The following is a 24,200-nucleotide window of genomic DNA, read 5'->3' as shown; positions in this document are numbered from 1 at the left end:
CGAGTCACTGCTCGTCTAGCAGTTTTAATAATTCGACCTACTCTTAGAGATCGAATTATAGAAGCACAAAATAAAGACTCATTTTTGCAGAAGATTAAGAATGAAGTTGGTACCGATAAGAAAAAGGACTTTGGAATAACTGAGGATCAGACACTGATATTTAGAGAAAGAATTTACGTGCCTAAGGATGAAACCTTGAGAAACGAGATATTAAAAGAAGCTCATTCCACCCCGTATATCGCACATCCCGATGGTACGAAAATGTATCGAGATCTTAGAGATACATTTTGGTGGAGAAATATGAAAAGAAGTATAGGGTTGTACGTGCAGAAGTGCATGGTATGTCAACAGGTTAAGGCAGAACACCAAAAACCAGCTGAATTGTTAAATCCACTAGATATACCTGAATGGAAATGGGAAAATATCACGATGGACTTTGTGGTTGGATTCTCGAAGTCAGCAAGAGGAAATAATGCTATATGGGTAATAGTGGATCGACTAACAAAGTCAGCTCATTTTCTTCCAGTGAAAATGACATTCAATTTAGACCAATTGGCACAGTTGTACATTAAAGAGGTTGTGAGATTATACGGTGTACCTGTATCCATTGTGTCTGATAGAGACCCAAGGTTCACGTCCAAATTTTGGAAAAGTCTCCAAGGAGCTAAGAGAACGAAGCTGAACTTTAGTACAGCATATCACCCTCAGTCCGATGGTCAGTCTGAAAGGACCATCCAAACTTTAGAAGACATGCTAAGAACATGTGTTTTGAATCTAGGAGGAAATTGGGAGTCATACTTACTTCTAGTAGAGTTCGCTTATAATAACAGCTTCCAAACAACTATTGGAATGGCACCATATGAAGCTCTCTATGGTAGAAGATGTAGATCCCCTATTCATTAGGATGAAGTCGAAGAGAAGAGCGTTTTAGGACCAGAAATAGTTGAAAAGACGGTCGAGGTAATCTATAAGATTCGTGCAAGAATAAAGGTAGCACATGATCGACAAAAGAGCTATGCAGATACAAGGAGGAAGGATTTAGAATTCCAAGTTGGGGATAAAGTGTTTCTGAAAGCAGCACTGATAAAAGGTCTACTTAGATTTGGAAAGAAAGGCAAGCTACGACCCCGGACCTTTCGAGATACTTGATAGAGTCGAAAATGTGGCTTACTGACTAGTTTTGCCACTTGAATTATCGGCAGTGCACAATGTGTTCCATATATCAATAATAAAGAAGTATGTACATGATCCTAATCATGTAGTGAGTTATCAAACCTTGGAGGTACAGAAAGATTTGTCGTACGAGGAACTACCGATCAAGATATTGAATAGAAAAGTGCATAAACTAAGGAATAAAGAGATTCAGTTGGTTAAGATACAGTGGAATCATCACGGCGTAGAAGAAGCCACTTGGGAAAAAGAAAAAGAAGCCAAAGACAAGTATCCAACACTATTCGTCCAATCAGAAGGTAAATTTCGAGGACGAAATTTTAATTAAGGTATGAGGGATGTAGAACCCCAAATAATTCTAGACACCTTAGTGGCACTAAGACATGAATATTGGATGACTAAAGTATACTTCAGATTTTTAGTCTCATTTGAGACCCATTTTCGACAAAGGAAACATTCGATTTGGAAAATGATATTTAAATAAAAGTTGTAACTCTTTGAATTATCTTTCCAACGCACTTTGAATTACTTCAATCGGATATCGAGAGAAGAAGTTATAATAGAAACACTGAAAGTTGTGCAGTGTCAATCGGACAACAACCGGTCGACCGAAACTGCCTGAAATGAAAATTCTTGTTTTTCTCTAGAATTTAAATATTTATTTTCATCAATTATTTTCTCAAAGGGCCACTCACTTTTTTGGCAATAAAAACCCCACTAAATTGAAGCATTTAACCTCAAACTTAAATGACACCCATATTTTATCTCTTAAATGAAATTTGACCCTTCATTTGCTTTAAGTTATGAGATATTTACCTATAAATAGAGACCTCATTTCACTCATTTTTTCTAACACCAAAAACAAGAGTTTTTACATACTAAAGAAAGAGTTTCCAAGAGAGAAAAAGAGAGGGAGGAAAACTATTTTTCCTAAAAGTTTAAGAAGTGTTTTCAAGCATCAATTCTCAACGGTTTTCAAACATCCAAGGAGTGCATTTCTTTCAACGTCCAAGTTTCATCAAAGTTTTTAATCGAAGTTTTCAAAGTTTCAAAAGCATCAATCAAAGTAGGTAGAGGTGCAATGTGTTTAATCGTGTTAAGTTATAAGTTTCGATTCATGTTAATGTTTGTATGTCAAATGGTACTCCGGTACGGCATACCCCTCTATATTGAAGAAATGTTCGTATATCAAATGGTGCCCTCGGGTACGGCATACCCCTTCATGTCAAATGGTACCTCCGGGTACGGCATGTGTGAAAAGTAATAAAGTTAATGTTTTGAAATGTATTGCTTGATCACGAATGCACCTATGACACCTATTGAGTTTTTCAACTCATAAGTCTCATCTCTACAGATTGAAGGAATTCTACCTCGGGTGTGGATGGAGGAGAAGATGAAGAGTGATGCAACGAGCCCATGGAAATCTGGTGAATAAGTGATTTGGATTTATTTTTATGAAATATTTTCCAATGTTATTTCTTTAAAGTTTTGAATAACGCAGAATGCGAGAACAAGTTATGTTTTCTTCAAATAAATTACATTTTGTTATTTTGAAAAATGATTCAATGTTTTTGTTTAAAATATTTGAAGTATTGTTATTTAAATTATTATCCGAAAATGTAAGCTTCCGCTAAAACGTATACACTTGTTACTAAACCACCGGTTAAGCTAAGTAAAGTAAGTAGCGTTCCAGTCCACTAGGGGTCAGGGCGTTACGGGAAAAGTAAGCGATACGTTCAAGTTGTCCTTGGATTCGAAGTCTAATTACCTTTGAATTGATAGAACAGTCTTAAAAAACAAAGAGTTCATACATATGAGCATATCCAATCTGATCTTGCTATGGGTACGTGAAGATTTATATGTTGGTTGACACGGGCCCACCTCCCCTCTCACATGAGGAGGTCGGCCCCACACATTTGGGCGTGAACCCCGACCTCTCCCATGTAAGAGGTTGAGTGGGACCGTGTCAACCAACAAGCACAAATGACAGAATCCTATCCAATAATTCACTTTTTAAAATGTATGCTTCTTAGTGGATAAGTGTGTTGATTTATTCATGGTGTAGAGTTTGTTTGGCATTGTTTAACTTCTAGTCAAAATATACAATTCATATAAACATTTATTAGTAAAATTCACAATATATTTTTTACATATTATTCATATATTTCGCAAGATTCATAACTTATAAGCACTTAATATGTATTGCATATTCATATTCGTATGATATTTATGTTTTAATGTATTTATATATTGATTGAACAATTTTCAATATTAGTTAATTAAATATTAATAAACAATTTCGTTATTGAGGTTGTCAATGATCGACGATAAACAATTAACGGTTGTCCTAGTTGACCAACATTTTGGGACCCGCCACTGATGATGTCCGTTTGGCATGACTTTTGAGAAACCAAAAGGAGCTTTTGTATCCTTTTTGAATCTCGCTCAACTATTTATGAAAGTATTTTTTCTAGTAAAAAGAGCATTTAAAAGAAGTTGATTTAATGTGATTTTCTCTAAAAGTATTTTTGAAATAAAAAAAAATTCTTTAAAAATTAGTTTTTAAACAAAAATTCACTGGTAAATTCTTTTACATAAAGTAAAGATAGAAACAAAAATCAAGACAAACGAAAGATTGTATTATTATCCCCAATTTGATAGGAATTAAAATTTAAATTTTAATCAAAATTAAAGTTAATAATTAATTTTAATTACATATTTTCAGGAAATGCATAACTTTTCGATCATATATGTCATAACTTTTATAAAATTTAGGGAAAATTGCAGCTGAGATCCCAAACCTTTGAAACATTAGCAAACTTTCCCCAAACATTTAATTTATTGCAACCATCACCTATAACCTTTCCAAACGTTGCAAATGAGGCCCCTTGGATGATTTCCGTCAAAAATTCCGTTAGTTGACCGAAAATTTGGACTTTGACCATCTTTAATCAATTATAAAGGGACAATATGGTAACTTTCTATTTACTACATTCAAAAATTTAAAAAACCTAAATCAAAAACCCCAAAAAAAAAAAAGGAAAAGAAAAGAAAAATGGATCTTCAACCAACTCTTCAAAGCTTCAAACTTTCAATTTCAGTTTGTGCTAAAATGGCCTTATGGGTTCTTTTTCACCTTCTTCTCTTCCTTCGAGTCCCCGTGGTATTTTTAATCACGAATTGGCTTACAGAAGCAGTAGTCGAACTTTGCTTTATAAGCCTGCAACGCTCTCAATGGTGGCCATAGCAGCCGTATGTGTGTGTAGCCCTTTTTTCCAAAAGCTTGCCTAAAGTTCTGTAAGTGTTTGTTCGTTCAGGTGGGAGATGTTGGAATATGGTTCCAGTTGAGAGCAACATGAAAATAAGTGACATTCCTTCTTCATTTTGCAATTGATCTTCAGAGTTTGTTGGGTTTTGGGATGGTTCTTCAAAAGCCATTTTTATAGAGAAAGAATGGAGATTGCGTAGGGTTTTTGAGGTCGTTGTCGTCACATTTGTATCTGGGATTTCCTTGGTGCAGAGGGGTGAGAGAGAGAGAGACCGATATTGTTAGGGGTTGGGGGGGGGGGTGGGGGTGGGGTGAAGGAGAAGAAGATTTTTTTCCTTTTTATTTTGTTTTCTTCTTTTTATTTTTTATTTTGTTGTTTTTTATTTAAGTTTTTTAAAGTGAAAAATAGAAAGTTACCATATTGTCCCTTTATAATTGATTAAAAGATGGTCAAAATCCAAATTTTCGGTCAACTAACGAAATTTTTGACGGATACCGTCCAAAGGGGCCTCATCTGCAACGTTTGTAAAGGTTAGGAGGTGACGGCTGCAACAAATGAAAGATTTGGGAAAAGTCTGTTAATGTTTCAAAGGTTTGGAGCTTCAGCTGCAATTTTTCCTAAAATTTACTAAAAAATTGATTTTAGTTCCAACCAATTTTTTAGCTCTTCTTCGAGCATCATTTTTGGCAAAAAAGATATTTTTGAATAGTATATTGATGAAATTGTGTAGTTAAAAAATAAAGAAAAATTATAAATTTACGTATAATATTATTTTATTGAAAAATATGAGATTGAAGTGAGGTTAAGTCATTATAAAAGAATGTAATTTTGATGGAAAAAATGGGGGTTCGAACTTTAATAATTGAAGTCCATATATTTCTAATTACCTTTGGTTTTCATCTCTTGTAACATCATTGTCCTTTCGTTGTACTCTTCTGAGCTCCCTCAACAAGCTCCAAAAATTCTAAACTGCGTAGCTGTGGCTTTCTCAAAATTCACTGAAATCTTGCCTTCCCTTTCCTTTCCTAAACAAATACATATAAAAGTCTCAATCCCGTCAATTCTCGCCTATTAACCTTTTAAAGGATCAACAATGGCAAGCACAGGAGAAGATACCACCATCCAGTACTTCAAGAAAGGCGCCGCCGTGGAAATTAGCAGCAACGATGAAGGATTTCGTGGCTCGTGGTTTGAGGGCACTGTTATACGCCCCCCCTCGGAAACAACTACCCCAATATCATCGAGATCCAAGAGGAATTCCGTTCGCAATCAGTACAATAAGAACAAGAAGAATACCCTCCGGGTGCTGGTGGAGTACAAGAACCTGATGGAGGACGAGGCAGGCACAAAGAGGCTGAGAGAGGAGTTGGAGTTGGTGCAACTGCGTCCTCCCCCTCCTCGAGAAAAGCTCCAGAGCTTCAAATTCAACGAGGAAGTCGATGCGTACTACAACGAGGGGTGGTGGGAGGGTGTAGTCACCGGGGTGCTGGGGAACGATATGTACTCGGTGTTCTTTCGGGGCAATAGGGAACAGATAGACTTTAAGGCCTCCCAGCTGAGGCTGCACCGCGAGTGGGTTAAAGGGAAATGGATCCCTCCTTTGGAAGATGTCCCTCCGTTGGAACTGGAACACGATGAGGTACGTAGGTTTTAACGCTGCTGTTTATATTACAAATTGTTACAATGATTGGTGTGGTCGGGACAGGCTTAGATACGGTTGTTATGGCAGGCTAAACTTTTTGAAAAAAGTTCCAAAATTAAACGTGCTTTACCCCAAGTCTCTGTCTAAGGTACACAGAGTAGGAAGAAAATTTCATTAGATAAGAAGAGATTTAAGACATGAGTTGGCAACAGTGACCAATAGCTCGAAATCTAATCGCGCTTGAGAACAGTCTCATTCAAAACTCCTCCAGAACCAAATCCATATTTCTCCAAAGAAAAGAGCAAAGATAGAAACAAGTAGGAACTAGAGACAAAAAAATTAAAAATGACTTGTGGGACTTACTTTTTGTTGGGTGTATTTCAAATGGAAATAGAGGGGGTGGACTCACAATTGCTCCAAGATTTGATTTCTAATTTGCCATATACATGTGACTATTCTTTTAGCCACATGCAAAGTTTCCAACTTGGCTAGAAAGGCATCATAACTCTTTATAGCACTTTTGCTGCCTAGCTCTTGAAGTTTTATTTATGGTGAGCACATTAGGCTAACCAATGTTGGAAAAAATAATGGCAATGGAGAAGAAAATTATGAAAGTATAACAATGTAGTCTTGAACACGAAATTAATCTTGCTGTCCTCAAACGTTATTTGCCTTCTTTCCAATGCTTTTTAAGGATTTCCGGCAAATAGTTTATAGGATTAAACAAGCCTCGATAAGAAGAACACCAAAAAGCAAAGGTGTTTCTTTACAATTAACAAGTGAAAATGGAAGGATTATGTGATAAATTTTCTCAATATTGGAAGTGTATTTGGGGATAAATTTTAATGGAACTCAATATATTTTTCTTGCACTTGGATCACCTATTTATAGGCCTTGGCAAGTTTTTCACGAAATGGTGTAAAACAAGGATAAAAAGCCACCAATTTCAAATAAAAAACGGTTAAAAAACTAACGGTTAGTTTTTTGTAACAATGCGACCGCATGGGCTATAGTATAGCCCATGCGGGTGCATGGTTACAGCCTCCACGACCCTCCCATTCTTGGGAGGGCCTCATGCCGCATGGGCTTAATCCATGCGGTTGCATGGTTAAGCCCCCCTTCTTTTTCTTTTGACAAATAAATTTCCTACAATCCCCCACTTGTTCAAAATCTATTTTAATCACATAATCAAATATCAACACTTATGTATAAGAATTATATATCTTTCGATTTAAATCTATTCATAGTGTAAATCTCATAAAGTATTATCAGAATTCCAAGTGGCTAATGTGCCTTGAACCAATTATTCTTTGTGACAATACCGATGAAATCACACACACAAGTGTTATGCTTTTCGCTAGTTCTTTTAATTCGCTTAGTGCTAATATGATCTTGCACTAATCCTATTTCATTGAACTTTTAAAGAGAGAAAACTTCATCTTTCTAATGACGCGGCACCACCTCGAAGTTCACATAGGTAAAGTTCTTCCAGTAACTTTGTTACTTTTATAGATATTTTTACTCCGTACTGAACTTCATTAAGAGTTTATTTTAACTCATCCCTCTAACGAGTAACAACCAACACTATTTTCAAAAGATAATATTAGATATATTTAATAGTGTTGAATTCATCCACTTATCGAATAACTTGTTGTTACCTCTTAAACCTCTATATACTAGTTTAGTATATTTAGGTGAGGTTGCTGTTATTGGTGGATCTATTTGAGGAGTTTTAATCCCATTTTACTTGATGTTGATCTCACTAACTCTTTTGTGAGAGGTTTCGTAAATGGATCAGCTAAGTTCTCACTAGACTTAACAAATGTAAGAGAAATTACTCCATGTTTGATTAATTTCCTTACATACTCGTGTCTTAGACTCATGTGTCTAGACTTTCCATTGTATACTTAGGGTGGCTTGACTATCACACAAGATAGGTATAGAAAAAATATCATTTATATCTAAAGGTATTTCATATAATAAATTTCTTAGCCACTCAACCTCTTTCTCGGTTTCGGCCAATGCTACAAACTCCGATTCCATAGTTGAATGAGTAATACAAGCTTGTTTCTTAGACTTCCAAGAAACTGCACCACCTCCAAGAGTGAATATCCAACCTGAAGTAGATTTATTCTCTCCCGCACTCGATATCCAACTTGCGTCGGTATATCCTTCCAAGATTTTAGGAAATTTCGTATATTGTAGCCCAAGATTTTTGGTTTTTTTTAGGTAACCAAGAACCCTACCTTGGCTTTCCAATGTTTTGAACTTGTAATGCTAGTAAACCTACTTAGTTTACTTACAACAAATGCTAAATCAGGTCTTGTACATTGTGATGCGTACATAAGACTTCCAATTGCACTTGCATATTCTATTTGTGCAATTGCTCTACCTTTATTTTTTATCAATTTAATATTTGAATCTATAGGAGTGTTAGCCTTCTTAACATTCAAATGTTTGAATTTGTTTATCACACTCTCAACATAGTGTGATTGGCTTAATGTAAAACTCCCACTATCCCTTTTAACTTTGATACCAAGGATAGTATCAACTTCTCCAAGATCCTTCATTTTGAAAGTAGAGGATAGAAACAATTTTCTTTCTTTGATCCCGTCTATATTATTGCTAATGATTAGCATATTATCAACATATAGATATACTAACGTGAATATATTTACATTCACTTTTGTATAGAGGCATTTATCTACCGAATTGTGATTAAATCCATTTGACATTATTTTAGAGTTAAATTTTCGATGCCACTTTTTGGGAGCTTGCTTTAGTCCATATAAGGATTTAATTAATTTGCACACTTTATGTTCATTTCTCGGTAGAACGAACCTTTCTGGTTGTTCTATATAGACCTCTTCTTCAAGATCTCCATTTAGGAATGCCGTCTTGACGTCCATTTGATGAAACGTTCATTTGATGAACATGTAGATCATAAATGGATGCTAACGCAAATAAGATCCTGATCAAGGTTATCCTGACTACGGGTGCATACGTGTCAAAGTAATCAATTCCTTCTTTTTGACAATACCCTTTAGCCACTAATCTAGCCTTATAGGTATTAAGTGATCCATCGAAATTGTATTTCTTCTTAAATACCCACTTGCAACCAATAGCCTTAGATCCTGCTGGCAAGTCAACTATTTCCCAAGTGTTATTTGAAATGATAGAATCTATTTCGTTGTTTATGGCTTCTTTCCAGAACATGCAATCTCTAGATTGTACCGCTTCCTTATAAGTCTTAGGATCACTTTCCAATTGAAGAATAAAGGGAATTGTTCTTACAACATCCTTCCTATCTCTTTCTACTGAGTAAAAAGAAATAAGTTGGGGATCTATTTCATCTTATCCTAAGTTCTTTTCTTTTCTAGTTCTTTTATTTCTTCGAGGTTCAATTTCAACAACCTTTATGGATGTCTCTTCTGGTGAGTTTCTAAAGATTGAAATATCCTTATCATTATTTTTAGATTTTCTAGCTACCATTACATTCTCAAAAAATTCCACATCTCTTGATTCTATTATAACATTTGTTTCTAGATTTAATAATCTATAGGCTTTGTTGTTGAGAGCATATGCCACAAAAGCACACTTGATACCTCTAGGACCTAACTTGGTTCTCTTAGGATTCATGTTCTTACAATATGCAAGGCACCCTCACACTTTAAAATAACTGATATTTGGTTTTCTATTTTTCCAAATTTCATATGGAGAAATTTTATTCTTTTTCATAGGAATCCTATTTGTTATATGACAAACACTAAGTAAGGCTTCGCCCCATAGATTAAAGGGTAATTCAGAATTTAACAACATTGCATTTATCATTTCTAAAAGAGTTCTATTCTTTCTTTCTGCTAATCTATTTTGTTTTGGTGTTCTAGGTGCAGAAGATTGATGTATTATTCCATTTTGTTAACAAAATATGTTAAATTCATTAGAAAAATATTCTCCACTTCTATCACTTCTTAAAGTCTTTAATTTTCTTCCTAATTGATTTTCAACTTCAATCTTATAAGTCTTAAAGGCACTAAAGGCTTCATCCTTATGTTTTAATAAGTACACATAGGTATATCAAGAACAATCATTAATAAAAGTAATAAAATATCTATTACCGCCTCTAGTTAACATTCCATTCAATTCACATATGTCGAAATGAACAAGTTCAAGTAATCTTGTTGTTTTTACTACGCTATGAAATGGCTTCTTAATCATTTTTAATTTAACACATGCTTCACATTTTTCCAAGTTGTAAATTTCACATTGTATTAATCCACATTTAATCATTCTTTTCATAGTATTAACTCCTATATGTGCTAATCTACCATGTCATAAATTAAATGAATCAGTAACATACGCAAAAGATTTAACTTTATTTGAGTTATCCCTCAATAGTACATAGTTTGACCATTCCTTCGGTGGAATAGCCCTTTCCAACAAAGTGCCCATTAGATTCAAAAATAGATTTCATTCCAAGTTTTTTCAAGAGTATACCACTTGCTAAGTTTCTATTCATTTCCGGTGCATGCAAGACATTTGTCAAAGTGATCTTCTTTCCTGAAGAGAAAATGAGTTCCACATTTCCTTTGCCAATTACTATCGATCTTCCTTTATTTCCTATTTGTATCTCTTGATTGTTTTCAATGTCATGATAGGTTTTGAAGAGAGACTTATCATAACATACATGAATTGTAGCGCATGTATTGTAACACCAGCCCTGAACTTTGCCTTGGATTGCATTGATTTTGCTCGCCGTGGCGATAATCTCATCAACGGAGTTCACTTGTCCTTCCGTCTTTTGTTGTTTCCTATGTGTACAATCCTTGGCATAGTGTCCCGATTTTCCACAAACATAGCAAGGTCCTTTGATTTTGTTTTTGAACTTTCCTTGATCCTTTCTAGGAGCAAGAAATTTTCCTTTCTTTTTAAATTTGTTGGAGTTGTCCACGACATTAGCCTTTGAAGGACCTTCATAAGAAATTTCAATCTTATCCCTTGCTCTTGATTCTTCCTCAATACGAAGATGTTTTTGTATATCTTCCAAAGAGAAGCCTTTGGAATTGTGAAGAATCTTCTTCCTATATTCTTTTCAAGAACCAGGAAGTTTAGCAATAATTGCTCCCACTTGGAAAGTTTCGGAAAGTTCGATTTTCACCGCTTTCAGTTTGATTACAATTATTTGTAACTCATGTACTTGATGCAATAATGGTATATTATCCAAAAATTTGAAATCAAAATACTTAGATATTAAGAACTTTTTGGTACCTTCCTCCTCGGCTTTGTATTTGCTTTCTAACGCGTATCAGATTTTTTTTGCCAATGTAGTATTGGTGTAGAGATCATAGAGGCGATCGGTTAATGCATATAGGATATGGCCACGACATATCAATTCGTCCTCTTCCCGTTTCTTCCTTTTTACACAAATTTCTTCAGTATCCTTATCAGTTGCATCGGGAATAGGCTCCAATTTTGGATCAAGCACATAGAAGATTTTCAAGGCCTTTAATAGAAATGTAAGTTTGTCTTGCCATCTTGTGAAATTTTGTACCATCGAATCTGTCCAAACGTACCAGGTCTTGATTTATCATTTTGATAGTAGCAAGTGTAGATTCCGTCTCCATAGCAATAATAGTAACAAATAACGTTTGAGATTGTTGGAAATAATAATAGCAATGGAAAAGAAAATTATAAAAGTATATCAATGTAGGCTTGAACACGAAAGTAATCTCGCTGTCCTCAAACATTATTTGCCTCCTTTCCAATGCTTTTTAAGGATTTTTGGCAAATAGTTTGTAGGATTAAACAAGCCTTGACAAGAAGAACACAAAAAAATAAAGGTGTTTCTTCACAATGAACAAGTGAAAATGGAAGGATTATGTGATAAATTTTCTCAATATTGGAAGTGTATTTGGGGATAAATTTTAATGGAACTCAATATATTTTTCTTGCACTTGCATCACCTATTTATAGGTTTTGGCAAGATTTTCATGAAATGGTGCAAAAAAATGGTGAAAAGCTACCAATATCAAATAAAAAACGATCAAAAAACTAACGGTTAGTTTTTTGTAACAATGCGACCGCATACAGCCTCCACGGCCCTCCCATTCTCGGGAGGGCCTCATGCGACCGCATGGGCTTGATCCATGTGGTCGCATGGTTAAGCCTCTTTTTTTTTTTTCCTTTTGATTTTGAACAACAAACAAATAAATTCCCAACAACCAACGCCTAAACTTGGCTGTTTGAGTTGGCTTTGTAATCGTGTCTGCTATTTTATCTATTGTTGGAATCCTTTTAACTTCATGGCACCCACTCTGTGCTAAGTGCATGATAATATCTAAGTGTTTGGTCCTTTCATGGTACATCTGATTTTTGATAAGATGATGACTGTCCCAATAGACTGCTATTTATTTTGTTTGTTTACCCAACTCACCAACCAATCCACAAACCATAATAGCATCTTTTATTGCTGCATTATTTTCTAACTTAGTGGCACACAAAAAAAAAAAAAAAAAAAAAAAAACAAAAATTAAAAAAAAAAAAAAAAAAAAAGGCAGCAATTGATTACCCCAACGTGATAGTACATTCAAAAGGGTGAAAATAGAACTTGTTAAGGACCTTCTCTTATCTAGATATTCTAGCATTATCTGAACTTACATATTCAATGACACTTCTCACAATGTCGTTGTATTTCCCATAAATGAAGCCAACGCGTTAATATTATTCTAGGTTTTTTCATATATACTGCTTCATAGAATCCATCGTGTGAGATATCTGGCCAGTGCAAACCATGACGTAGATAATTCTACAAGCAACACTAGCTATGTAACATTGGACATGGGTTCTGCCATCTTGTGAGTCTGTAGTGACAGTGTTGCTGAAAGTTCAAATGAGCTACTAGTGGAGTACGGGTAGGTTTTGAGTTTTGCGTACTAAAGCATTGCAACATCTTTTCTTGTCTGCTTGATATATGTTTGTTTTCATCTTTTGTTTTGCAACTCCTATACCTTTCATTTGAAGCTCCCACTTAATTTAGCTTTTAAACCACTTGAGTAGTCATCTATAAATGTTATCATGTAGCTAGCGCCGTGAGAAGCAACACGACAAGGACCTTATAAATCTGAATGCATATACATTATGCTTCTCTAGAACCCGTTTCTACTCACGTCTGTATGTATTGATTTCTGATGGTGGGGTGGTTTGGTGAAGGATGCACATCTGGAGCTGGTGCATAGAGGTGGTTGGGGGGGGGGGGCATAAGATCACATGAGTAATTGAAACATGCCCTTTTTTTTTCTGCTATGGAGAAAAAGAAAGTTGGTATAATCTCACAAACTGACAGAAAAAACATTGGAATTTGTAAAATACCTGGTAGAGCCATCTAATGTGTCCTTGATCTTGTATAATAGTAGTATTAAACCTCAACCTACATTGTTTCACAAAACCTTAGTGTTGACTGAAATCTAATTTCCCAGTTCTTTGTCCGCAAAGCAGTCCTTGGTCATTGAACTGAATAATACTTTTTGATTGATCCAGTATTCCACAATTTTGTGATGTAAGAGTTACACATTGATGATGCTGGAGCTGCATCTATAACTGTGGGAGCTAGGTTCTTCCTCTTTTCTTTTTCTTTCTTTCTTTCCTTCTTTTTTTCATTTTTTTTTCTTTTTTTTTTTTTTTGAGAGAGAAGTGAAGGGGAGTGAGGTACCAATCCTTGAAGCCTTGAGTTCAAAGGGTGGTCCGTGGAAACAACAATCCTTAACTGACTAGGACTAGGTGAATTGGAAGCTAGTTTCTTTCTTTTCATCACCACCTTTTGCTGCTGATATAATTCACCTTCAGCTTTAAAGCTATTACTAGTAGAGTTGAGAGTACTCTAGGACAGCAAGTGCTTCTTCATTTCTAGAGCATATATGACATCTGCCAATGTTCCATTCTTAAAAGGCATCTTAATCTTTATTAGGTCAATAGCAATTGCATCATTTTCTGTAAGGACCATGTCTCCATCTATATTTGCCATACACTAATCTTAATTAGGACATGAGATATAAGTACCCAAAATCAAGAATGCACTAGTTACATGAGTTGCTAACAAAGACTGAATGGTCATTTGCATCATCTCCATGTTCTATAGTTATATCTCCTGGATCTACAGGCTTTTCTTTTTGTAGATTTGCGGGCCTAGCATTTCCTTCCATCTTGCTCTTTGGGAGATGTTTCTTGAAGTTCCGTTATTTGTAAAAGTGAAAACATTTTTAATGTTGTACTTTATATTTTGAGCTAGATCTTCCTTTACTGCCTTCAGCTCTGCACCATAATCATCATGTTCTTCCTTGTGACAGTTGTAACCAAACTCTCCTAGAACCTTCATTTCTATTGTCAGAGTATAGAGCTGCCTTTACTTTTTTCACAGTAAGATTTCAAGACAAAATATTAGCGTCAATAAAATGCTCCTAAGTATTTGGCAGAAAACACAAGTAGAATGGCCTGGTCTTCATCAACTCTAACTTCTTTAGTTCTTTAACCCTGAGGATAATTTTGTTAAAATCATCCAACTGTTGCTTGATGGGTTTACCTTCTTGCATTTAAAGTGTCAGTAATTTTTTCTCAATTATATAGCTGGTTAGTGAGCGATTGGTTGTGTAAATTCCTCGCTTCAACCATAAATTTGCCGACAGTATCTTCTTCATGAATTTCATGCTAAACTTCATCACCCGAGTATCATTGTCTAATAGAAATTCTGGCAGAAGTTTTGATCGTTTGATGTATGATCAGCATCTTCACCTGTCATAGAAATTTCTACGCTTTGCTAAGCCTTGATGTACAGGCAGAATCTGAATCTCAACTTGCTATAGACTGCAGTCTTCTTCTCCATTAATTCTCTCCGCATCAAATCTATAGTAGCCATAGCTCCATATGAGTTTGTTAAGAGTAGAACGGCGATATGAAGAAACTAAATGGAAAAGATGTCTATGGTCGTAGAGCAGCGAGAAAGTTTAATTATTAGGAAGTGATTTTTTCCTAAGCTATTGGCAAACACCACTCACCACCCAGAACCATATCACACTCACCAGAAACCTAAGTACCCTTTTCTAAAGAAAATAACAAAGATAACAAAATACTAGAGGCTGAAGACTAAAAATCACAAGCAGGACTTCCCTTTGTAGTTGGGCACGTCTCAAATGGAAAAGGAGGCTAATCATGGCAGAAAGCAGAGGATGAGATATGGTGAAGAAGCTGGCATCGTGCCTTCGGAATTGCTCCAAGGCTTAATTTGCTATATACATGTCCCATTTTTGGCCACACGTGTGGCTGTTCTTTTAGCCACATGCAATCTGCTCAATGTGATGATTTGACAGATCTTAGCTCTTAATAGAATATTAAGTCCATCTGGATGATATTTGAAGGTGCATATCTTTTATTTTGAATTTATTATCTATATGATGCTGCATAGTTGATGGCTTATTTTAGGAAATTGTGTGACTTTTACAATATGGTTGTGAATCATGTTACTAAGCTAGGTAGCTTTCATGGGAAAAAAAATTATGTGAGTAGTTTCTATTAGTAGCATTGCTCATGTAATGGTTCCTTTGTGTCGCGAAAAATCACCAAATAATACTATGCACAGATAGACTGATCCTTTGTGTTGTGAAAAAATCACCAAATAATAATACGCAGGGACTAAATCTTCTCCCATAATGTAATGAAGGATTTTTTTTATCAAATTCTAACAAATTCATAATAACATTGCTGATCCAAGCAGTTAAGATAGGAAAATAAGCCCCCGTTTGGTGCACATTATTTGAGAAAATAATACATTTTTTCCATCAAATCAGCCTACAATATTTGACTTCAACACTCTAAGGTAGGACTCATGATGTGATGTTTAAAATGCATTTTTGTTGGAAAAATGTGGAACAAACGGCCCCTAAATCCATCATAACAGCCCTGCTGTTTCTATTCTTTTTTCCTCCCTCTGCATTGAAAAGAAATTGGTGCACATGCTAATCTCGCATATCTTATTACTGCAGAAAGTTTCAGCCCCAATTGAATTGAAGCTCAATAATGAAGAGATAATTGAGTTTGGCGAAGGTGCACTAGTGGAAGTAAGCAGCGATGAAGATGGTTTTGAAGGTGCTTGGTTTGCCGCAACTGTGATAAAAAAGCTAGATGAAAGAAAATATCTAATCGAGTATCAGAACCTCAGAAATGATGATGATACAGAATTCGTAAAAGAAGAGGTTGATACTCTGCATATACGGCCATGTCCACCTGAAGTTGGACAAATTGACTCTTTTGAAGTCCTGGATGAGGTGGATGCTCTGTATAACGATGGATGGTGGGTGGGTGTGATTTCCAAAGTATTTAAAGGCAATAAGTACACTGTGTACTTCAGGGGCACCAATGAGAATTTAAAGTTTAAACACTCCGACTTGCGGCGGCATCAGGAATGGATAAATGGCAAATGGGTGATAGCCTCGTCACAGGTATGATGCTGACAACATTTGATTGATGTCCCTTAGACATACTCCATTTGTGAATGTTTCTGACTTGGTCGACTGGTTTTTCTGCTAGGATCTGAAGTCGTAATGTCCAAAGAAATGCAGGTTCCAGACGGCTGAATAACTTGACATGTATCCTTTCCAGATGGTGTATATCCCTGCTCCCTAGATGAAGTATTCATTGTACTGCATCAAATTTATGGTTAAGAAGGTTACTAGGTTAGGAACAATGTTTTCTTGGCTTCTCTTTGCTACTGGTGTTATGGTGCCTTTGGAATTCTTTGCTTAAGTAGGGAATAACTTCTGAATTAGAAATTTTTAGCGTGCAAGAACAAACACGAGTAGTGCTACTTTTTACTATTTTAATTTGGGATGCATATTTTTGTTTACACCTCCTCGATTTCCACTGCTGAGTTCACTTCACTGTTCTCTTCAACTCCCTTTGCTGCTTATCTTTCACCTCTTCGATCTCAAAAGCTGACACCAGAAAATACTTTGACTACCTTGCTGGACTCATAAAGGTAATTTCTCCGGTGGCTGGGGTCGTCCACATATTTCAGAGTGTGATCCATAATAAAATTTCTCTCGTCTTCACCCCGGTTAGTTTCTTGATCTTTTTCGGCTCAACATATGATGTGACCTCAGGCGCATACTGCATAAGGTTCCCAATCTTCTCGAACCTGTGCTCGGTCCTCCTCTTTTGTTTCAGCCAATCAAAGCCCGTTTCTTCCACATAGTCGCATTCTTCTATGTTATGTCAAGGCAGGATTCCATTTGGCAAGTCAACTTCTGTGACCAAGAACTTTGATTTTACTTTGACAGATACTGTTTCCATGGTAAATTTCGGGTGCACTTGCTCTAATTGCTTTTCGGGCTCGCGTCAATTCTAAACCAGTGAAATGGATATTTGGAACCTATTTTTAGATATACAGATTTTTTGAGATTCACGAGTGTAATGCCCTGAAAATTTTAGAATAAAATTTATTTATTTTATATATTATATATTTACATTTTTTTAAGTTGATGACTAAAATGAAAAATGTTTTAAATTCCTATTTTATTTGATCCAAATAATTAGATATTGTTAGAGCGAGATTTAGTATATCGATATTAGACTCATTTTATAGATTGTAATTAATTAGAAGTCTTTGACTCGAAAAAAAGTTATTTTGGATAAGAATACATTAAGTTAGACTCAATTGAAAGAAAATAGAATAAGTAGAACTTTATTTAAACTATAATTCAATTCATTTTCTCTCTTCAAAAGAACATGGGTGAGTATTGAATTTTAATATTATTTTTAGTTTAATATCAACCTATTTTTAATTTAATATGATAGATAGTATAATATTTGGATAACTAAGAATTTATTATTAAAATATAATTCAAATACCTAAATTAGGAATTATCCAATAGGGTACATGTTTTTTAGTGTAACTCTACCAGTTTTTATTACTATAAATACTATACTTGAATTTCATAATTCACACCCCAAAAGTTATACACACGTAAGAGAGAGAGAGAGAGAGAATACTTTTTGAAACTAGAAGACAAGAAATCATTTTGCAACTCTTAAATAAATGAGGTAAGATATATGTTCAAGTTATTTTCGTTTCTATATGCTTTTATATGCAATTAAATATGCATGGATTGCTAGTGAATCTTCGGGTTCTATAAAAAGAGAAATGAAATCCTGCGAGATATAAGATGACTTAAGATGAGTGTCGCTTGGTTATCGATATACTCCATAAGAGCAAAGCGGTATGAAATGTAGATTTTATTGTTATATATATCTGTATATAAAAACTGCACGTATCTTACTGGGTGTTTTCGAATACTCACTCTTACAAATTTTTACAGATTAGTTCGGGTCGATTGGAATTGTGGTGGGATGATGATGCGGACTACCAAATGAATCAAAGAAAGGAAAAAGAAATTTAACATTTAATTTGTTCTTTTTTTATGTCTCTAAATTGTTTGTTAGTTTTATTTGGTCAAAGGCTCGTTTGTTTATTTTAAATTGATATTTATGGTTGAAAATAAAGAATTTTCTTTATTGAAAAATCGTTCCGCAATTATTATAAAGGAAATTGAGTTTTTCGTAACACTCCAGCATTTATAAAATTTGGAGCATTACAACGAGTACTATTTATTTACAATTCATTTCTATCTATTTATAATTTAAATTGATCTTAAACAACTACCGAACATGACTTGTGTACAAATGGACACTTATAATCCAACCTCCAATTAGTCAGGCCCAATTGTATCTTGGCCTGTTGGGTTCAATTTATATTGATATAGGCCCACGGCAGATGGCTTTTTTCTTTCACAAGACCTTGGACGATTGTCCTACCCTTGGTCGCTTACGAGTTTACGTCCATCGGATACGGTTTCCTTTTGATTGATCCCTTGTAGCCGTTACCCAAATTCATGCAAGTTTGCCCGCACCCCATAAAATTGACTTGATGAGGAATTCATTCTCGCAAACAAACACAATCTTTAGGAGCACTCCTTGAGGCATATCCAGGCAGATATTTGCCCACTTCTATGCGATAAGTAAAGAGGGAGGCTCACTCAATTTGGATAGATTCTTCGTGTGGGGGATTGATCGCGATGCGACTTTTCTCTTTTAACATTTCGCTTCGGTTCTAAATTATGGGATCATTTTCTATCAGATAGGAATGACTGTAGCACAAAATTTACTAGTAAGTAATTGTCCCATAAATCCTATATCTATTTATACAAAGTAGAGATTATGTAATGAAGGGAATTATTATTTGTACAAATGATGCTTTGAACGTGGAACGAACATGAAGAAATTAACAATACTTGTTTATCTTTTGAGTTATGTCGGATCGATCGCTCAAGACCTTTGGTCTCTACCCGGACCCGATAAAAAAAAAGGGATCACTTCATATGAATTAATTGAGAATGATTCTGATCTAATTCATAGCCTATTAGAAGTAGGAGACACTCTGGTGGAATCTTAACGAACAGAAAAAGATTGTTGTCAATTTGAAAATGATTGAGTGATATTGCTTCTTCGGCCAATATTGCGCTTCTAAATTAGAAGCCTTATAAGAAGTTCAACAGTCGATCCCTATAGAATATCCAAAAGTAAAATTGGGTTTCAAAAGACTATTTTACCCTGTCAAGTGTATTTTCTTCCTTGGTTCACATTTTCTCTCATGGAGTGCTGATTTCATGCCTCATCACAAATGAATTATTTAGCAAACACCTACACAAGAGATAGAAAGTCAAATATGGTAGCTTGATGTGATGTATAACAATCATATTTTTCATTTTAATGAGGAAGAAATGAGAACCAAACAGGGGCTAAATATATAAGTTATATTCATTCATATGTCGTAAAATTACTAATGGAACATTCACTTCACTCTAGAGAGTTAGGACTAGTAACATGATTCCCAAAAACATCAAGGTATAATGTCTTCCACTTTGGATTAAGACTAACAATTTAGTAGGTTTTGACAAAAGTTAATATAATAGAATATGTGGTTAAAAAGTTACAAAAGTGATGATCCTACAAAACATATGGTTAGAATAAATTTGAAAAAAAATGAGTTTTAATAAATCGGGACCGAACGTTCATGATCTACCTTCGTATAAATTCTTTCGACGATCATCATGTTCTCTACTTTTAGAAGATACTCTTCTGACGTTTCAACCTACTATGAAAAATAAAGAATTACAAATAGGCAGACAAAGAGGATCAAATTCCTGAAGGAGCCCCTCGGTAGCACGTCCTTGTCCACTCTTCAACTTGAAGCTGAGTAAACAATTCAGCTCGAATACTCAACTGAATATACTAATGACATGTTCAATAAGTTCGATTGAACTATATAAAACAAGTCGGTAGTAAATTTAGCAGGAATCAGTGTGGTTTAGTATCACACCGTTGAAATCAAGATTCAATCATGATATCACAGGGCCGACCACAAATACATATATTAACCAGTAACGAAAACAATATCATTAATCTTCAAGAAGACAATAGTATCAGTTTGTTTCCATCTCCTTTATAATTACCCAATGGCACCAGTAACTTGGGACAATGTACACTGAAGTTGGCTTAGCTTCTAAAGACATGATACGAAGAAAATATTGAACTTAGGACAACTAAAATCAACTCACCAGTGCAAAGCTTTTGTTGGTTATAACTCTTTCCAAACTCCAGTTATCAACCCCTTCTCGACTCATCATCTTGCACAGAATTTGTAGGATTGCATCCATTTAGGAACTTGATTGTTGTCAGTTTCACCATTGATTTGTCCATTCTGAACAAATTTCCTAGATCCTGAGAAGTCATTGAATGTCAAAAAGGCTAGAGAAACCATATGATGAAAGAACAACTTATGAATATTCTCTCAGAAAAATACAATCAGGATAATCAAAATTCAATAGATGGTGCATATAGGCTAAAAAAGTCAACTATGAATGTATCCTGCTAATTTTTTCAGCAGTGAAACAAGTGATAAATGAAAACATAATAGAGTTACACGTCTGTTAATTTCATATAACAACACTAAACCTGATCTAAAATTCTTCGTGCGTGTCACAGGGCTCTTGTAAGCAGGAATTTCTAATCATTGGACTCATCAGAAGTATGAGTCGGCATTTCATTTATGTAGGAAACATCATTGACGCATTGTCATAAACTTTAGGTTCGTCCAGTTGTAAAAACAGCAGCATGTACTCAACTCCATTGATCACGTCATACAACATCAGCCCAATTTGTCCTCCAACCCAGCTGCCCAGATGACTTCCGACCAAATAACCAAACCGCCCAAATCTTTGCTCTCCAACGTAGCCCACAGAGTAGGTGCCAAATAATGTCCCCATGCCCCGAAGGAACCCTTCTGTTATTGTACCCCCGTAGTAAAAGACTTCAAAAAAATCCCATCCTGAAGAAACGATGGGACCTATGATGCGCTTGGCTTTCTGAGTAGCCAGTTTTGCTGCTTTAGCTCCTTCTTTCTGGGCTAGTTTGACTGCATCTTTGGTAGGCATGCCTTGTGTTAATGCATCAGATAGAGCTGTCTCAATTGCCTTGTTCCTCACACTCTCTACATGGATAGATCTGATGTTGTAGACATAAAGTTTTACACCCTCCTTCGCCATGCATGAAAGGGTTCCATAACCCCCATCAAAACAGCTACTTTTGGATGCAGCCTCTCCACCAACCAATTCCCTACATTTTTCAGCTATAAAAGCAGGAAAATGTAAAAATATGATTTAACTAAATGCTAGAGAAAAGAAGACAGTAAGAGAAAGAAGTACTGATTACGTAGCAAAAAGAAATGGGGAAACTGTAAATAGATCTGATACCATTTTCCTCTATTCGCATGTCTTTTTTAGTAGGATTTTCTAGAAGTACTGTCATTAGCAATTGATACATGATTACTTCAAGAATGCATATGCTGAAAAGTAAGTCATTCAAAGCATACCCAATAATGAACACTTACAACCTACAGAATACTACAAAGAAATACCTGCAGAGTAAACAAAGAATCAATTAGTTTAAACTTAAGGAAGAATGTTGCTTCATATGTATTGATGTTTTCCTTGTGCATAAATAGCACTGTTATTATCCATATCCGTATTATTATACAAAATAACTCTGTTATTATCCATATCCATACATTATAAAATTGGCATTTCACGTACACAGTCTTGGTTCTACTTAACCTAAAAACCTTCAGATTCTGAAGCACTACTATAAAGTTCTAACTTAAAATTTAACTAACCCCTTTTCATTCTCACAACTTAACCTATATATTGATGAATAACATAATACACTAAGGAGACTCATAGAATATACTATGATTCACTTAACAAGTCTTATTGATGGATTGATGAAGATACTGTATGAAATTCGATATGATACTTTCCAAGTTTAGGCACTTATTTTAAAATCATATTTTCTCCCTCTAATTACTCTTTATTTTCTCCCCTTTCTTCTCCTTCTCTTTCCCCTTCTTCTACAAGTCCCATTCTTGTTCATTGCATTCTATGTCACTTACATTTCACACCTTTATGTTCTCAAATGACGATAGCTGGAAAAATATCTAAATTTTTTAAAAGCATGCTTTTAAAACATAGATATATCCTCAATAGATATAACTATATTTAAAAGTTGAATCACATCACGTGTTATCTCTTTCAATGAACAATGATGTTATTTCTTTGCAATATGTTTGCACTCTTAGAAAAATTTGATCGGCTACAATTTTTTTCCAATTAAGTCATGAAATAAATCATTTTATTGTTTCCAAACACAAAAAAGTAACAAATCATTTGAGACTTGCATAAATTTAAGTACACTAAATGAACTGAAAATTAACCCACAAAATACCAAGATAAATGAGCAAAAATATTGAAGTTACTTACCAGTGAATTTGAGGGTAATTACTCCAACAACGAAAAGCAAAAGCTGAACTGTCTTCTTCTCAAGAATCGTCATGACGATGGACTATTACAAATTAATTCATAATTTTTTTGAGTAAAACCCTAATTATAATGAGCTTGAATAGGCTTAAATTTTGATATCTAACAATTTTTTTACACAGAAACACGGATTCCAGCTACGTTTCAGAGCGGGCTTTTGTTTACTTCTGTTTCTCCCGGTCAGCTGAGAACCAATCACAACAGAAGCAGAAGCACAAGGCAGCATTTTCGTTCCCTCCAAAAATAGCGCATTTGGTGCCTAACCTTTTCTCTTCGTACGTTTTTGGTCCCTAATCTTTAAATTTTAGCAGAGACGAAGGAAACCTATGCCTCTATATGTTCAAACGGTCTTTTTGAACCGATTCCAATAAAAAATGCCATTCGTTATGTGTGTAGAGTCTATAGACTTCGCATTCTATTTATTTCTTTTCTTGCCGAGACATATATTTGTAAGAATAAAGGAATGTGAAGTTTAAGCACAAAATAAAGGCACCTTTATTTGGAATTAGTCTGTGTTGAACGTGCGTTTATGTTATTCTAAGATATTTTAGATATTTTACAAGTGTGGTAAAAGTAGAGTTCAAGGATGATCATTAATTAAAGGATTAATAGCTAAAAAGCTCCCCCACAGACATTTTCACTTGCGATCTATCTATTGAAAATCGCTTGAAAGCGCATACTAGAAACTTTTTTTTGCGAAAAATTTCCGTGCAGTTGAGATCCTTCAAACTTGTCTTTAAATCGTAGTAAAAAAGAAAAAAAAAAAAAAAAAAAAAAAAAGGAAAAAAAAAAAAAAAAAAAAAAAAAAAAAAAAAAAAAAAAAAAAAAAAAAAAAAAAAAAGAAAGAAAAAAGGAGAAAATGGATAAATTAAATGAATTATTTATTATTTTCTCTTTAATAAAACTCGTCCAAAACTAGTATGGGGTTTTGTGTATGACGAACAAGGGTTCAATTTTCGACAAAAAAATCGCACGAACAATCATAAGCAGAGTTCTCACAAAATAATCAGGCATCTCCACCCCCATTCTCTCTCAATTTGTCATCAAAATCATTCATAGTTTTTGCATTCTCTGAAACCCTCTCAAAAACCATCTCCCTCCCTTCACTTCACAACGGCAAGTTGGCAGCAAAACACCGACAGACTC

General features: G+C 34.9%; 2 protein-coding genes across 3 annotated transcripts; one reads left to right on the top strand and one right to left on the bottom strand.

Annotated features, from left to right (window-relative positions):
- The first annotated feature begins 5,343 nt into the window (after positions 1-5,343).
- Positions 5,344-16,974, top strand: LOC111411765 (DUF724 domain-containing protein 3-like). The gene is made up of 3 exons (XM_023042363.1): positions 5,344-6,078; positions 16,113-16,568; positions 16,657-16,974. The coding sequence occupies exons 1-3, from the start codon at positions 5,533-5,535 to the stop codon at positions 16,669-16,671; spliced, it is 1,017 nt and encodes a 338-aa protein (XP_022898131.1). The 5' UTR covers positions 5,344-5,532; the 3' UTR covers positions 16,672-16,974.
- A 3,579-nt stretch (positions 16,975-20,553) lies between these two features.
- On the bottom strand, positions 20,554-23,255 carry LOC111411763. 2 transcript variants are annotated; one of them, XR_002705891.1, is made up of 3 exons: positions 22,998-23,254; positions 21,139-21,811; positions 20,554-20,904 (listed from the first exon to the last, which is right to left on the bottom strand). XR_002705891.1 is itself a non-coding variant. In XM_023042362.1 (2 exons), the coding sequence occupies exons 1-2, from the start codon at positions 23,068-23,070 to the stop codon at positions 21,231-21,233; spliced, it is 654 nt and encodes a 217-aa protein (XP_022898130.1). In that variant the 5' UTR covers positions 23,071-23,255; the 3' UTR covers positions 20,949-21,230. The 2 variants fall into 2 exon arrangements, 1 of the variants encoding a protein (XP_022898130.1); XM_023042362.1 differs by lacking the exon at positions 20,554-20,904 and having other exon boundaries at positions 20,949-21,811; positions 22,998-23,255.
- Between the last annotated feature and the right edge of the window lie 945 nt (positions 23,256-24,200).

This window comes from Olea europaea, chromosome 16 (assembly GCF_002742605.1).
Source record: "Olea europaea var. sylvestris chromosome 16, O_europaea_v1, whole genome shotgun sequence".
Lineage (NCBI taxonomy): Eukaryota > Viridiplantae > Streptophyta > Magnoliopsida > Lamiales > Oleaceae > Olea > Olea europaea.
The sequence above is the reverse complement of the archived record's forward strand: the minus strand, read 5'-3'. Positions and strand labels throughout refer to the sequence as shown.

Excerpts from the sequence above, each read along its gene's own strand:
- LOC111411765 (XM_023042363.1), top strand. The coding sequence starts at position 5,533 with ATGGCAAGCACAGGAGAAGATACCACCATCCAGTACTTCAAGAAAGGC. Across the intron at positions 6,079-16,112 it reads TGGAACTGGAACACGATGAG|AAAGTTTCAGCCCCAATTGA; the intron begins GTACGTAGGTTT and ends TTATTACTGCAG.
- LOC111411763 (XM_023042362.1), bottom strand. The coding sequence starts at position 23,070 with ATGACGATTCTTGAGAAGAAGACAGTTCAGCTTTTGCTTTTCGTTGTT. Across the intron at positions 21,812-22,997 it reads AATTACCCTCAAATTCACTG|CTGAAAAATGTAGGGAATTG; the intron begins GTAAGTAACTTC and ends CTGCTTTTATAG.